Raw genomic sequence first — 15033 nt, 5'->3', positions numbered from 1 at the left:
ATGTGTGAGCGTGTAAAAAGACCAGTTAGCAACGTTAGCACCAGCGCTAGTTTGCTTACATCTGCCATCGCTCTAATCTCATCAAAACTAAAGAGACAGCGTCACACGATGACATCACACGGAGCAGAAACCGGCGCACAGCGTGACTTCACAAGAACAGAACTCTGTTTTCATCGTCTACACAGAAACACCTTAAACAGAGTTTCTGAACACAAACCGGCCCTGGACTCGCACAGAACACAAATGATATACTCGCACTGCGTGTGTCCTCCCCGAGTTTAGTTACACAATAGAACCGGTCAACTCACGATCACACAGCACCTTTTACATTCTGTTATTGACTGTTTAATAATCCTTCACCATCCCAAATATCATAATCGTCTTCATCATCACCTTCTTCATCAGTGACATCACTTAGTGCAGAGGTTTTTATCAAAGAGCTCGACCTTCAGAATTTTAAAATGTGTTTATTGCCAAGGTTGATATCAGGATGACTGTAAAATTGTGATTATTTGTTTTATGATTCTGTAATCTCCTGTGTGTTTTTTCTTAAATTCACTCTGTGCAGACTGAAGTCTCATTAAGTTTTTATTTATTTTGTTGTCTGTAAAAACATTTGTTTCTCTGCCGAGCCGATTTTGTCTGCAGCTTCTTTTTCTATGTCCAAGATTAATAACTCTTCTCTCCTTTCTCCCTCTCTGTCCCTGTGTTCTGATTTTCCGCAGGTATCCCATCCAATCGCCTCGTCCCGGTTGCTATGGGGACCGAGAGGACTCACCTGGTGTCCGTAACTATGGCAACAGGGCCCCTGAGGAGCTGTTCGATGTCTACTGCTTTGCCAAGCAGCTTCAAGGTATTTACGTTAGGATCATACATTTTAGGTCTGACAATGTGGGTTGACCTTGAGCAGGATTTAACCCTTTGTCAGGCAGTAAAGGAGGAAGAGGAGGCAACATGTGGTCGTGACGGGGCGAGAGATGCACAATGTCGAGTCCCACCTGCAGCGTCAGAAGTGTCGTCCTTAAACTTTACTTCTTGATCAACTGTCAGTGCCAGAAAGGAAAGAAAACCTACAAGAGGACAAAAAGTATTTTGTATTCCAGACATGTCGGTTCTCCACAGACGCAGCGCTCACAACCTCCGTTACAGAGCGCTTCTCACCAGTGTTCATTGTTGCTAGGTTACTAAAGTTAACTTCCTGCTTCCCTCTGTAATGTCCGTTAGATGTAAAGGAGTCGTGTCCTGACATCAGCAGCAGCTCGACACCTGGGACCTGTTCCCTCCAAAAAGACCAGGCAGACGAGCGCCATTGTTGTTGACAAAGCTGATATCAGAAGTCCCGCCCCTTCTTGATTTTGATTGAGCGATGAGGGAGAAGTGACATTGATGAGCTTGGCGCTGTTCTTAAAGTTGGACTTCTTTCAACTGAGATAAAAAAAAAAACAGCTGATGCCGATGGCGTTTTAGCGCTCAGGACGGTGAACTCGACTGTTTGTATTGAAAACGGGCGCTGTCTGCGAACGTGGGCTGAAACTGTGTTTTTGTGGCTTTATGAGTACGGGTCAAAGCTTCTCAGTGATTGGCTGTGAGTGTGGTGTCTCCTCTAAACAAAATACACAGGAGAAAAGTTTCAGACTGGACGGAAAAATACTCCGGTTTTATTTTCTCTTTATGGTCAGACTAAAGCAGGTGATGGGGTCGATCATCCACACCGATCAGACCTACTGCACCCCCGGCAAGCTCAGGTGATGACATCACTCTGATTCAGCATGTTTAACAAGTCTCTGGTTCATTGGCTATAGACACTGGTCTGATTTCACTAGACCAGGAAAAGGATTTTGGTCGGGTTGAACACCAGTATCTATGGCAGACTCTAACCCCTTTGGGTTCAACCCATGTTTCTTAGCTAAGATCCAGGTTTTGTGACATTGCGAGTGTCCTGAAGATCAACGGAGGCCTGAGTGCTCCTTTTAGTGTACAGAGGGGGGGTGAGGCAGGGCTGTTCTTTATCTGGAATGTTATATTCCTTAGCCATTGAACCCCTGCTTTACAGACTGAGGTCAGGTCTCTCTGCTGTCATTTTTAAATTGTCAGCGTATGCTGATGATGTCATTATTTTTGTTAATCAGCAGAAAGATGTCGATATTTTAAAAGAGACTGTGAATCTGTTTGGGTCGATATCTTCTGCCAAAGTGAACGGGGTGAAAAGTGAAGCAGTGATGGTGGGAGAGAGGCTGAGGGGTCGGCTCAGTCTGCCTGGAGGCCTCTTTTGGAAATCAGGAGGTCTTAAATAATTGGGAGTGCTTGTGGTCATCATCTTATTTATCTGACGTCATCCCAGCACACATATTCTGTTAGCTCTGGTGGTCCTGGAATAATAGAAGTCTGTAACTCGCCTCACACACACACACACACACACACGCACACACACACACACACACACACACACACACACACACACACACACACACACACACACACACAGCACTTCCTGATGAAATGGTTGTCTTTGTGTTACTCAGCTACTCTTTTTGCATCAGCATCGTATTTGATCCACACTCACCCAACTGTCCTTCTCCGTCCGTCTTTTCGTCTTTCTCCAACATTCATTCAGAGATTTTCACTTACAGTCAGGTCACTGGTTTCTTTTATTTATATGCTAAACATTGATTGCATAGTGCGTGAATCCACTTGAAGTCTCTCATGGTTCTGCTTTGACAGAGTTGATGAAAAGGGAGAGGGCTCGATCTTATTTATATGAGGTGAAAGAAAAGACACAAGCTCCACTGTTCCCTCATCTTATGACACCAGCTCATTTCTTCAAGTTTATTTCATAACCGTATCCTTCACAGCCGACATATTAAATATGTTTAAATCATAGTTTCTAACACAAACAGAAATAAAACGACAGCCCTTCGTCTTGGACAGTCAGTCAAACTCTCTCACAATCATAAGCCAACTGACATCAAACAAGATCGAAGACTGAGGGCTAAGATGCCTTCAGGTTCTTCTCTGTACTCTGTAAATAACTAAACTGAGCTCTCCACCTCTCTTCTTCCTCTCCGTCTCTCTTCTTCTTCTTCTTCATCTTCTCCGTCTCTCTTCTTCTTCTTCTTCTCCTTCTTCTTCTCCTTTTCCTCCGTCTCCTTCCAGGTGAAGTCTTCCACTCTGCAGTTCAGGAGAAGTTGAGTCTGGCCACAGCCTCCACCCACTGCCATTTGCTGGGAGCCCAGCTGTCCACAGTGGGGCAGCTCTACCTGGCCTGGCAGGCCGGCCTGGACCAGTGTGATCCCGGCTGGCTGGCTGACGGCAGCGTCCGCTACCCCATCAATGTCCCACGCAAGAACTGCGGTGGGGACGAGCCCGGGGTGAGGACCGTCTACAACAACCCCAACCGTACCGGCTTCCCGGACACCACGGCGCTGTTTGACGCCTACTGCTACACAGGTACTGATTCAGTACATGCACCATCACTGTGCTCGTTACCATGGCAACAACAGAGGGAGCTGGAGACCTGCTTTCCGTTCTGGTTATTAATAAACACGATATGTTGGTGTCACACATAAAGTAGTTACAGAGATAAAGTGTGACATTAGAGTCTCTCAGGGGGAATTAGAGGGCTTGTATGTTCAGTGAAGTGAAAATAGAGAGAGAGAAGGGGGACAGAGAGAGAGAGAGAGAGAGAGAGAGAGGAGGAGACAGAGAGAGGGAGACAGAGGGAGAGAGACAGAAAGAGAGAGAGAGAGGGAGAGAACAAGAGAGAGAGAGGGAGAGAGGGGGGGAGAGAACAAGAGAGAGAGAGACAGAAAGAGAGAGAGGAAGAGAGAGAGAGAGAGAGACAGAGAGAGAGAGAGAGAGAGAGAGAGAGAGAGAGAGAGAGGGACAAGTGGAGGTTGTCGTGACTTTTTCTCTGGCCTTGTCTTTTATCATGTGTTAACTGAGTCTGGATTACGTTCACGTCATCCTCATGTTAGATTGAAGGTTAACATCTGCATCACTGAATCGTATTACGTGAGAGCAAGTATAAAACATGACACAGTCTCAGTCTCTCACCCATTGGTTACTGAAGTGAAGTTTTAAAGCTCATAGATGGCGGTCGCCATATCAACCTAACTTTCAGTCAAACTATTAAGAGAAAGAGCAGGAGCTGAGACGGGCCTCCTGGGGAAACAGCAAGAAGACGTCCACTAGTCGTATTATTCACGCCCCTGATTATGCACAACTCTCACCCGCAATTTCCACAAATTCTGTGCGACGCTTTCCATGAGCACCACGGTTTTGTTCACTCCGACAGCGCATGCCCTGGGAGCGTGAACACAGAAGAGCGCATCCTTGAGCAGCAATATACACGTGTTCACAAGATCACAGAAGAACTACAAGATCACAGGAGAACTACAAGATCACAGAACTACAAGATCACAAAAGAACTACAAGATCACAGGAGGAGAACTACAAGATCACAGAACTACAAGATCACAAGAGAACTACAAGATCACAGGAGAACTACAAGATCACAGGAGGAGAACTACAAGATCACAGAACTACAAGATCACAGGAGAACTACAAGATCACAAGAGAACTACAAGATCACAAGAGAACTACAAGACCACAGTAGAACTACAAGATCACAGGAGAACTACAAGATCACAAGAGAACTACAAGATCACAGGAGAACTACAAGACCACAGTAGAACTACAAGATCACAGGAGAACTACAAGATCACGAGAGAACTACAAGATCACAAGAGAACTACAAGATCACAGGAGAACTACAAGATCACAGGAGGAGAACTACAAGATCACAGAACTACAAGATCACAGGAGAACTACAAGATCACAGGAGAACTACAAGATCACAAGAGAACTACAAGATCACAGGAGAACTACAAGATATAATGTGTAAACAAAATGTGTCTTTGTCTTTGTGAGGATGATTTGTTGTCCACTCGGTGCCTGTTTTGACATCATGTTGATTAAGTGAGTAAATATACAATCAGGAGTCTGTTTGTGTTTTATTTTGAAATTCACCAGACACTCTGTGCGTTTCTGTCCAGGTTGACGCATGCTTGCATCTAATCTCGCAGTGTATTTGAAATGGAGCAAAGCGTAGTGGTGTCACTGGTTCAGAGACGGGCCGTGACGCCTGCTGTGGAAACAGGAGCAGAGACCCAGAGATCAGCGCCATAGTGTGCACGGTGCTGATGGACAGCGGCGTGCACAGACTGTGGAAAACATTTTGATTGCTTTGATGCTGCTTGCAGGACAGCTGAGCAGCATAAGTTAATCCTGTTTAATGCAACAACATTTGTGTTGTATAATACAATAAATATATCATGACCTGGTCTGACATGCATGTTATTAGAGTAGAGGAGAAACATGAGGTCCAGTTGTGTGGGGTTCAGCTGCAGGTTGAACAGGTGAACTGAGTCCTCTTCCTGTCCATAAATGTGTTTGTTTTTGTGTTGCAGCTCACCAGCCTGCAGGGGTCCAGGCTGCAGAATCACAGACTTCATACCAAACAAACCCAGCAGCAGAGTCCATCCCCTCAGTCACTGAAGCCCAGCACAGACCCCCTTTCTCCAAAACCTCTACCTGGTCTGGTCTGCTCGATTTGGACAGCACAGGCGCCAACTCCACTGATGGAATGAACAACTCCTCTGAGATCTCTGAAGAGCACGTAGTCCTCCACTTAAAGCCAGCAGAGGGCTTGGGTGAAAACCAGGGTGGACCCAGAGGCAGCCAGACCAGCCAGGAGGATTCTGACGGTGCAAAGAGCAACAACACCTTTGGCCTTTCGGACCTGGAGAACCATGGAGGTTCTGTTCATGAAGATGGAGGCCGTGTTGGATCATCAGACACCGCTACATTATCCTCCATAGCTTCTTCCACTCCCCAGCCTCAGACCAGCAACCGTGTGTTGGCCGAGTTTGTTCACACTCTGATGAAGCCCTTCAGGTCCTGGAGGGGAGGGGAGGGGGCGGAGGAGACAGAAATGAGACCATCAGCGTCTGAAGAAACAACAAGAGAGAACCAGACACAGGGAGAAGCATCCACCATAAACCAGAGCGAACCAAAACCCAGTGTGAAGAAGAGTAACATGGACAACGCCATCATGGAGCACAGGACTGCTGGTTTTTCCTTCAGGGCTCCGACTAGTGGACTCCAGAGTCCAGAGGACGGTCTGTCTGAGCAGGAGAAAGAGGTGATGCCACTGGTTCCATTAGTGCCTGCAGTCCAAATCACAGGGCAAAGAGACACCATGAGTCGGCCAGGAGGAGGAGCCTCCATCACCTCCGCCCTCAACGATCCATCCACTGTGAACGGTAAGAGCTCAGCACTGACTGCTTGTGTATGGACTCAGGTACAGAGTTCACCTTTAAACCAATAACTGAGGGTTACACTGAAACTGTTTTCAATCAGACGAGTCATCAGGCAGCGTCAGTTTCTATACTTCCTCCTCTCTCTTATTCTTTTCCCTTTCAGCATCTCTGAATATAAATCCTCCGTGGAGCAGTTTGAAGTGCGTCTGTGGATTTAATTAAGAAGTAATTACAAACACAAACAGTCACAGGAAGGTTGAGGGGGAGTCTGTTCATGCTTTCATTCTCTTGTCTATTGACGATGCTGTGTTTGTGTTAGAGGTCGTCAGAATAAAGTAGAAGCCGAGCTGGGATTTAGATTAACTTTGATTCTATTAAAGGTGAGTTTAGAACAAAGCAGACCTGCGGCACAGTTTACAGCCTGTCGAAGAGTCAAAGACGTTTTTTTGACTGAAACATTGAAATGGAATTACAGATGAGAAAGTAAAGCGACTTCACCGAGCGCATGTTTTGAGAATTCTGTGTTCAGACAGAGAAACTCTCGAGGGACTAAGCAAGGACCAGACAGGGTTTCTGTTACAGCCTCTTTGACATGCTGTAAAATAAACCCAAACGGCTCAGAAAAAAATGAACACCAGGAACATGTAGGACGCCACACAGATAATTAAAGGTAAATAATAAAACAAATGAAACAAAGGGTGCTCGACTCCCTGGCAGAAAAGAACAAAAGATAGGAAATTACAGAGCTAATCTCGTAATGGTCGTCGCTCTCGTTTACCTCCCTCTAAGACCACCCAATGAAAACAGAATTAATCTAAAGGAAAAAGACAGAAAACAGGACGACCGGTGGTCCCCAGCCCAGACTAGAACAGCAAAACCAGCAATCTGGACTTTCCCGGGGTAAAGAACAAATATCTAGGTAGGGTAAAAAGAGAAAACATTAAATAGAGCAAAGAGGAGGCGGGAGACAGCCACAGGTAAAAGTTCCATTGTTAGTTAGAGCGCGTGTGAGAAGCTGGAGGTCCTGTCAGACAGGTAACATCCTCAGCACAGTCAATTCCCCTCAGGTACGCTGCAGTACACAACACACCACAGGAGAGAGAGAAGGTCAGCATCCAGCCTCTCCTGGAGGTAACGTGACAACCAAACCAAAACCACTTACTCTACTTTATAACGGGGGGGGGGGGGGGTCGACTGGACAAATATCTGCGCCTTAAGTTAAAGGTCACATATTATATAAAATCCTCTTCCCCATGTTCCTCTAACTCTAACATGTGTCTCTAGTCTGTCTACAAACCCCCCAATGATGAGAAAAGTCCATCCTCTCCGTCTTTTGCCTGCTCCACTTTTCAGAAAATGTGTGCTCACAACAGGCCGTTTGGAGATTTTCCATTCATGACATCACAAAGGGCAGTAGCCCCTCCCCCAGGTGGGTGACACTCCCACAGCTAGGTGTTTGTTCTGCCCTCTGAGTCTGCCTTCTCACCGTAAACAATAGGACATGGAGCGAGAAAGCACCGAGACACCCAAGCCCTTCCAGAGAGGGGGCGTGGTCAGACACAGCTCATTTACATATTTAAAGGTACAGACACAGAAACAGCCTGTTTTGAGCAGGGCTGAAATAGAGGGGTTCATAGACATGATCAAATACAGGAGCAGAGTGGATTTAGAACAAGAAACTTCACACACATGTTTTGGGGAGCCCTGAGAATGATCAGCAGCAAAAACTGGAAAAATCTGGAGACGCTCCCACAGCTAGGTGTTTGATCCTTTATTTATATTCCCTGGCTTCACTGAGTACCTCAAGAAGTTGGCCAATGCTCCCAGAGACTCTATTTTGGACAGTTGATAGCCACTGGCTTACGAGATTGCCGTACAAGTAAAAACATTCAGAGATTTTTCTTCAAATGGTCACCAAAAAAAGACGCAGCCCGGCTTCAGTGCAGGGGGAAGATACAAAGAATCATCAAGAAGCAGGGGATGATCCAATAAAGAGGAGAGGCGTTTGTCCCCTTGAAATGACCAGATTTAAACACTCACTGCTGTGCAACCTGAACACTGCTGCAAAGCTACAAGGCATTCATGGAAACCAAAGCTGTAGTCTGTCTGCATTATTCACAGCTGTATCCAGTTAATGTGGAGGTTGGGCGCGCTCCGTTAGCTCTCACCTCCATCTATGTTTCTGCCATTTGAGATGAAGGTAGGCGGAGTGATCACTAGAGGAGGACGAGGAGCACAGGAAGGGGAGGAGTAGAGAGAGGAAGAGCGATCAGGAGGAAAGCTGACAGCTGATGTCTCTTCTTAAATTAGCATCAGTGAACTTCATTAGCTCTGAGTCTGCACACTTCAGGAGATCATAAAGGCTGAGTAAACATTAAAACAATCCACTGAGCTCTCGTCTGTGTTTTCACATGACTTCCACGTTCAGACGACATCGTTAGGATTACAAATCAGGTTTATTTGCCTTTTGGCTGCCCTTGGTCCATGGAGTGTTTTATGTAAATAATGCGTCTCTGCTGATCTAAGTGACGGTGCAGTTAATCTACAATCTGCTGGAGAAGCGTTGTTAAATATCATAAAGTGAGCAGCACAAACAGAACTCTGAAGTGCATGGCTATCAACTTAAACAGTAACAGTAGTTGAGACTATGACGAAAAAAAACTGCATGAGCATCAAACTGGCTGCAAGAACATGAACACCCCTAACCCAGCAGGTAGACGAACGCTGTAAGTTCATCCTTCACAACAGAAGTGCTCCACACCTGTGCGACAGTTTCTTTATGACAGAGAGAAAGAGAGACACTGGAAAGTTGCCAAGTCATAGGAACGTACTGGCCAACATACTGATACTCCGTTTTTAGAGGAGCAGCACTTCACCAGTTTACATGACGATGGAGACGGAGCCTTTTTCAAAAAAGTTTGCTTTTTCAGGCACCCAAAACTGTGTTGTCTTGTAAACTAACCAGACAAAAGATTACCTCCCAGTCGTCATGTAAACATGTTCTTACATCTCCACACTAACTGAAGAGAAGGCAAAGCTTGGAGCAGCTGACAGGATATCAAAGAAAGATCAGAGTTTAGAAAAGATCTCTGACTCATTCACTGTGAGCGATAGCTTCAATCACGTCTCTTTCAAATCAAAATATTTGAACATTAAGTCTGATTTTGTGGAGCTCCCTGTGGAGGCTTCTTCATTCAATAAACGTTGCCTGTTTGTCAGGGAAAGCATGTCTGCTGCTCTCTCTCCTCAGCCCCAGACACTGAATGTTTATTGTAAAAGACAAAGCGGTGTGTGTGAACTGACAGTCGATGTAGAGCCTCCTGACATGATTTACATTTTCACTCAATAACTTCCCCTCAGTCTCTGTTATCACATGTCATCTCTGCAGACGCAATGAGGAGGCATTATACCAGCTCTCTGTCTTTCTCTCTGCCAGACTGTTTAATATCATGTCTGTCTGACCCGAGGTTTCCTCTCAGCCCGACTTTACTCCAGTCAAGTGGAGTCGACAACAACAGAACCACTTACAGAGGGAGCACAAGCTGAGTTTATTATGAGTCTGTTTCAGTGTCCTGTTGTTCCCACAAAGCTTCAAACCAACAGATTTAAAGCATCAGAGGGTCTTAGTCTGCTCTAATAGGACGATGAAATCTTCACAATCTGTGTCTAATTATGTCTAATTTTTATTTATTACATGGCTCATTACACAGATGAACAACCAGATTAACGTGGATCGACCTTGTCTATTAAAAAGAGATGGAATCTGTGATGTCTCAGTGTTCTACTGAACAACTCAGGGAGCGACTAGTGATGCCTCAGTGGTGTGTGTATGTTGTGTGTTTGTTGTGTGTATGTTGTGTGTTTGTTGTGTGTTTGTTGTGTGTATGTTGTGTGTTTGTTGTGTGTTTGTTGTGTGTATGTTGTGTGTATGTTGTGTGTATGTTGTGTGTATGTTGTGTGTATGCTGTGTGTATGTTGTGTGTTTGTTGTGTGTTTGTTGTGTGTATGTTGTGTGTTTGTTGTGTGTTTGTTCTGTGTTTGTTGTGTGTTTGTTGTGTGTTTGTTGTGTGTTTGTTGTGTGTATGTTGTGTGTATGTTGTGTGTTTGTTGTGTGTTTGTTGTGTGTATGTTGTGTGTTTGTTGTGTGTTTGTTGTGTGTATGTTGTGTGTTTGTTGTGTGTTTGTTGTGTGTTTGTTGTGTGTATGTTGTGTGTTTGTTGTGTGTTTGTTCTGTGTATGTTGTGTGTTTGTTGTGTGTATGTTGTGTGTTTGTTCTGTGTATGTTGTGTGTTTGTTGTGTGTTTGTTGTGTGTATGTTGTGTGTATGTTGTGTGTTTGTTGTGTGTTTGTTCTGTGTATGTTGTGTGTTTGTTGTGTGTATGTTGTGTGTTTGTTCTGTGTATGTTGTGTGTTTGTTGTGTGTTTGTTGTGTGTATGTTGTGTGTATGTTGTGTGTTTGTTGTGTGTTTGTTCTGTGTATGTTGTGTGTTTGTTGTGTGTATGTTGTGTGTTTGTTCTGTGTATGTTGTGTGTTTGTTGTGTGTTTGTTGTGTGTATGTTGTGTGTATGTTGTGTGTTTGTTGTGTGTTTGTTGTTTGTATGTTGAACAGTTGAACAGGTTGCAGAATGTGTTTCTCGGCTGGGGTTTAATAAAGTTCTAATAAAGTGATGTAATCTAATTATTGGGTCGTTCTGCATCAGCAGTGAAAGTGTCATTATCTATTTGGATTAATAATAGGACGATTAGGCCGGGCTGCACGGCTCTTATGGAAATAAACCTCAGGCTCATAAAGCTCCCTGAAACATAAAGCAGACCTTCTGAATAATGAACAAACATGGTCATGTTTTATGCACGGACATATGAGTGTATGTTCTGCCTCTCGGGGTAAATTGTTGTGCTCTGTCGTGGTTGTGCCCCCCCCCCCCCCCCCCGCTGAATCACTGTGTATCACAGACAGGCTAACTGAACTGAGGTCAGTCACACTGAGCCTGACTGATGATGATGAAGCAACTCTAGCTGGTCGTCTCAGTAACAGCATACTGCAGTGCTGCCCCCTCCCCCCCCCCCCCCATTCTGCAGACAGAATGAATGATTGATGCTGCAGACAGCATCCAGTGTTTGGTTTAGCACTGTAAGCTGATAAGGCAGTGGACCACTTCATCTACATAAACAGCTCTGAGATGGAGAAAGTCATTAGTTTCTCTTCATGGTCGGGCTCCTGTGTTTGTCTCCACACGGCTCCTCTCTCTCTACAGGACACTGTGTTCCTGAAACGAGGCTGTTTGGGCTCAAACACTCCAGAGGGAAGAAGTAAAACATGGAACAGGGACGAGAAATGACTCTGAATGCATCCCTCCATCCTTCTGGTGTTTTGTTTGTGTCTCCGTGTGCACTCACATGAGTCTTTGGTCTTCATTTTGAGCCTCTCTGATCGGCTCCACTGGAGAAGAAGGACTCCTAAACATCAAACTCACAGTCAGGAAGAGTTACGTTCAGTCGAGCAGGAAGTGAAAATGTTCTGCATATTAAAAACACAGGTTCTATATAAACACACAGTCTTGAATTTTTAATTGCTGATTAAATCCGCCTCCAGCCTCCCCCTTCATGAGTGTTAATTAGTCTATTCTGTCTCTCTGTTCCCCCTTAGAGTCACCACCCCGTGAACCTGTCAACACATCAGAACCTCAGGGTCCCAGAAGAAGCTCCACCTTTGATCCCGCCCCCAGCAGCCCTTTTAAGTGGGCCATCAAGTCGATGCTCGGCTCTAAACTGGGACCCCCAGGACACGTGGCCTATGTGGGTAAACGTCCCACCTGGGAGCCTATGGAAGTCAAGGCGGGGCCACTTGAAATGATGACTCCGCCCACCTCCGTTAGACAGGACGGTGTGGAGAACTATTCAGGCCAGGGGAGGGACCAGGAGGAGGGAGGCGATGCCAGCATTGCACCATCAGCTGCCAGGACCGTGTCGGGGGAGGAGAGGGAGACCGAGGGGAGCGCTGACGGGACAGACTTTCCAGGCGGGTTGGGATTGAACAAGGTCTTGGACAGCAGTCGGGTCAAACCGAGTCCTGAAACTTCACTCAGCCAAACCCAGACTGAGCTAGTGACCCTGGCAGAGCTCACGACTCTGTCCCATCGGCAGCTATTCCAACAACCCACCACCCCGCCCCAGGAGGCCGACACAGCCGAAGAGGCCCGGGGAGAGATCCTCTACGTGCACAGACCCACCGAGAACCTCTCTGAGGAGTCTTCACAAAGAGACTCAGGTTCCACTTCTGTTTTTAAGAAGCACAAAGAGGCCAGAGAGGAGGTGTCATCCCCGCCTGACGTCTCAATGGGGGCGCTTACAACCTCCGAGGTGACCACGATGCAGCTTCACACAACCGGGGACTCGCAGAGGACGGATCCTACCACCACAGCAAGGCCGGAAAATCCCTCAAACCACGCCGCCACTGAAGAGTCGTCCATTTCCATTTCATGGGTTCAGGACGAGAAGGAGAAAGCAACGAGCACAGCTGACCTGCAGGGCCTGCACCTCTCAGCTACCTCAGCACCCGGTGACGGCGCTCGCACGTCGACGGGTGTCGTTCGGCCGAACACCTTTGCCTCGAACATCGGTGCAACAGAAATGGAATCCAGGTCGGCAGTGACTGAGTCCTTCATCGTAGGAAGTCCTTTCAAAGGCGTGAGCACAAAATCAGAGAAGAAGGAATCTTCAACGACGACGGACGACGAGGACTTCAAAGAGAAACACAACCCGTTTGGATTTCTGGTACCTGACTGGGCTTTTGGACTCATCCCCTCAGGTATGCACGCTTCCTGGTGTTTCCAGTCAATACTCTTCCCTGTGTCATTATCATCATCATGATTATGATCTATTATCTAATCAGCAGAGATTTATTTAATTATGTTTGCAGCTCAGTGAGCGTCAGAAGCATCACTCACATCAAACAGCAGCATGTGAGCTCTCTGTGTGCCTGACACCGCTTCAAATATATACACCTCTATATCCTGACTACGTCTGTGTACTGCTGTTTACCTCTACATCACCTCTCTCTCTTTACCTCCACATCCTCCTCTCTCTCTTTACCTCCTCTTTCCTTCTCCTCCTCTCTCTCTTTACCTCCTCTTTCCTCTCTCCTCCTCCTCTCTCTCTTTACCTCCTCTTTACCTCCATGTCCTCCTCCTCTCCTCTCTCTCTTTACCTCCACCTCCACCTCCTCTTTCCTCTCTCCACATCCTCCTCTCTCTCTTTACCTCCACGTCCTCCTTTCCTCTCTCTCTTTACCTCCACATCCTCCTCCTCTCTCTCTTTACCTCCTCCTCTCCTCTCTCTTTACCTCCACATCCTCCTCCTCTCTCTCTTTACCTCCTCCTCTCCTCTCTCTTTACCTCCACCTCCTCCTCCTCTTTCCTCTCTCCTCCTCCCATGTTGGTGCAGACAGACAGCTGCAGACAGCAGGGTAGTGCACTGAGCTGAGACCAACCAGGTCTTAGTGAAGCAATTAGTGGGTCAGAGTGAGAGCAATTAGGTGAACTGGGAGAGGCGGAGATGCGTGCAGCCAACAAATCAATGTAGACACCAGCTACTAGATTGGACTGCAGTTTGTTTCCCTCATCTTCATCTTCGTCCATGTTCATTTGGCTCTTTGTCTCACATGTGTCTCTTCTATCACAACCTATTCCTTCACCTCTTGTTTTACAATAACCAAAGTGTTCGTGATGGTTTCAGCGTGCGTCTATTGATTTCTTTGTAATGTGAACGAACCTGCTGCCACTGAGTTAATGAACAAAACAAACGTTTTCACAACTTGCCTCCTGCTTATTTATATTCTTTGATCTTAAAAACCCAAATATGTTTCCTTAAAGGATCAATCAGTGAGATGTGTGGTGAGTGAAATGATAAAGGTATCTTACTATATGATCATTAAGGAAACATGCTATGTTGAAGAGCTGTCTTCTCTGACAACAATGCAGCAGCCAGTATGTCCTCCTTCTAACTTTAGATTCTGCTCCTGAATGCTCTGGATTTGTTTGGACCAGAGAAGGTAGGCGCTTTTAAGACACCCCCCACACGGCCGTTTTGGACGCCCCTCGGTTTGCCAGATATGAGAGCAGTTATCAGGTCAAACCAACAGGTGTTGCAGCGATTTACAGAACGTTGCAGAGTGCTGCCACTGTTCTTGTGTCCATTTAACTTGGTGTGTCGGCCATTTATTTTTCTATTTTTAATGAGTCAACACAGAGAATCCGAGCTGGCTTTACAAACATTGAGCATCATCCTGCGGTTTATTTCTAAAGGTGTGTTCTGTTTCCTCCTGCACAAACACGCTGTGTTGTCCTTCAGTATTTTCCTGATGTGGTGACATTTGAATGGACTGAGTGGCCCTGCTCTTGTTGAGTGATTAGCAGCATCACGACTCCGTCTCTCTGAGTGACCTTTCACAGTCATCAGTTATAGTTCAGAGGAAAGGACAGCAATGGTCGTGTGCCCGTTACAGCAGAGAGAACGAGGCAGAGCGGAGGGAGAGAGAGAGAGCAGGAGGATGGACCTATCTTTTTTGAGGAAGAGTTGATGAGTAGAGGGAGAGAGAGAGAGGGGTGAGAGCGTCCTCCACAGAGCTGTAGGTGGGAGAACATAAACTTCTTTAATCAATGATCAGAGTCGGACCGCCTCCAGAGAGCACATTGTTCTTCATCATCTCTTCAC

The 15033-nt window shown here is 46.1% G+C and overlaps 1 protein-coding gene across 1 annotated transcript in view; it reads left to right on the top strand.

The window, feature by feature from the left end:
- LOC132971999 (neurocan core protein-like) overlaps nt 1-15033 on the top strand; it is a 113554-nt gene that overhangs the window by 35498 nt on the left and 63023 nt on the right. The window contains exons 6-9 of the mRNA XM_061034832.1: nt 726-853; nt 3154-3447; nt 5469-6323; nt 11969-13129. Of these exons, the coding sequence (XP_060890815.1) occupies nt 726-853; nt 3154-3447; nt 5469-6323; nt 11969-13129 (2438 nt within the window). The remainder of the gene's footprint in view (nt 1-725; nt 854-3153; nt 3448-5468; nt 6324-11968; nt 13130-15033) is intronic.

Source organism: Labrus mixtus, chromosome 3, assembly GCF_963584025.1.
Source record: "Labrus mixtus chromosome 3, fLabMix1.1, whole genome shotgun sequence".
NCBI classification, from domain to species: domain Eukaryota; kingdom Metazoa; phylum Chordata; class Actinopteri; order Labriformes; family Labridae; genus Labrus; species Labrus mixtus.
Note: the sequence above shows the minus strand (reverse complement) of the source record. Positions and strands in the feature narration are given on the sequence as shown.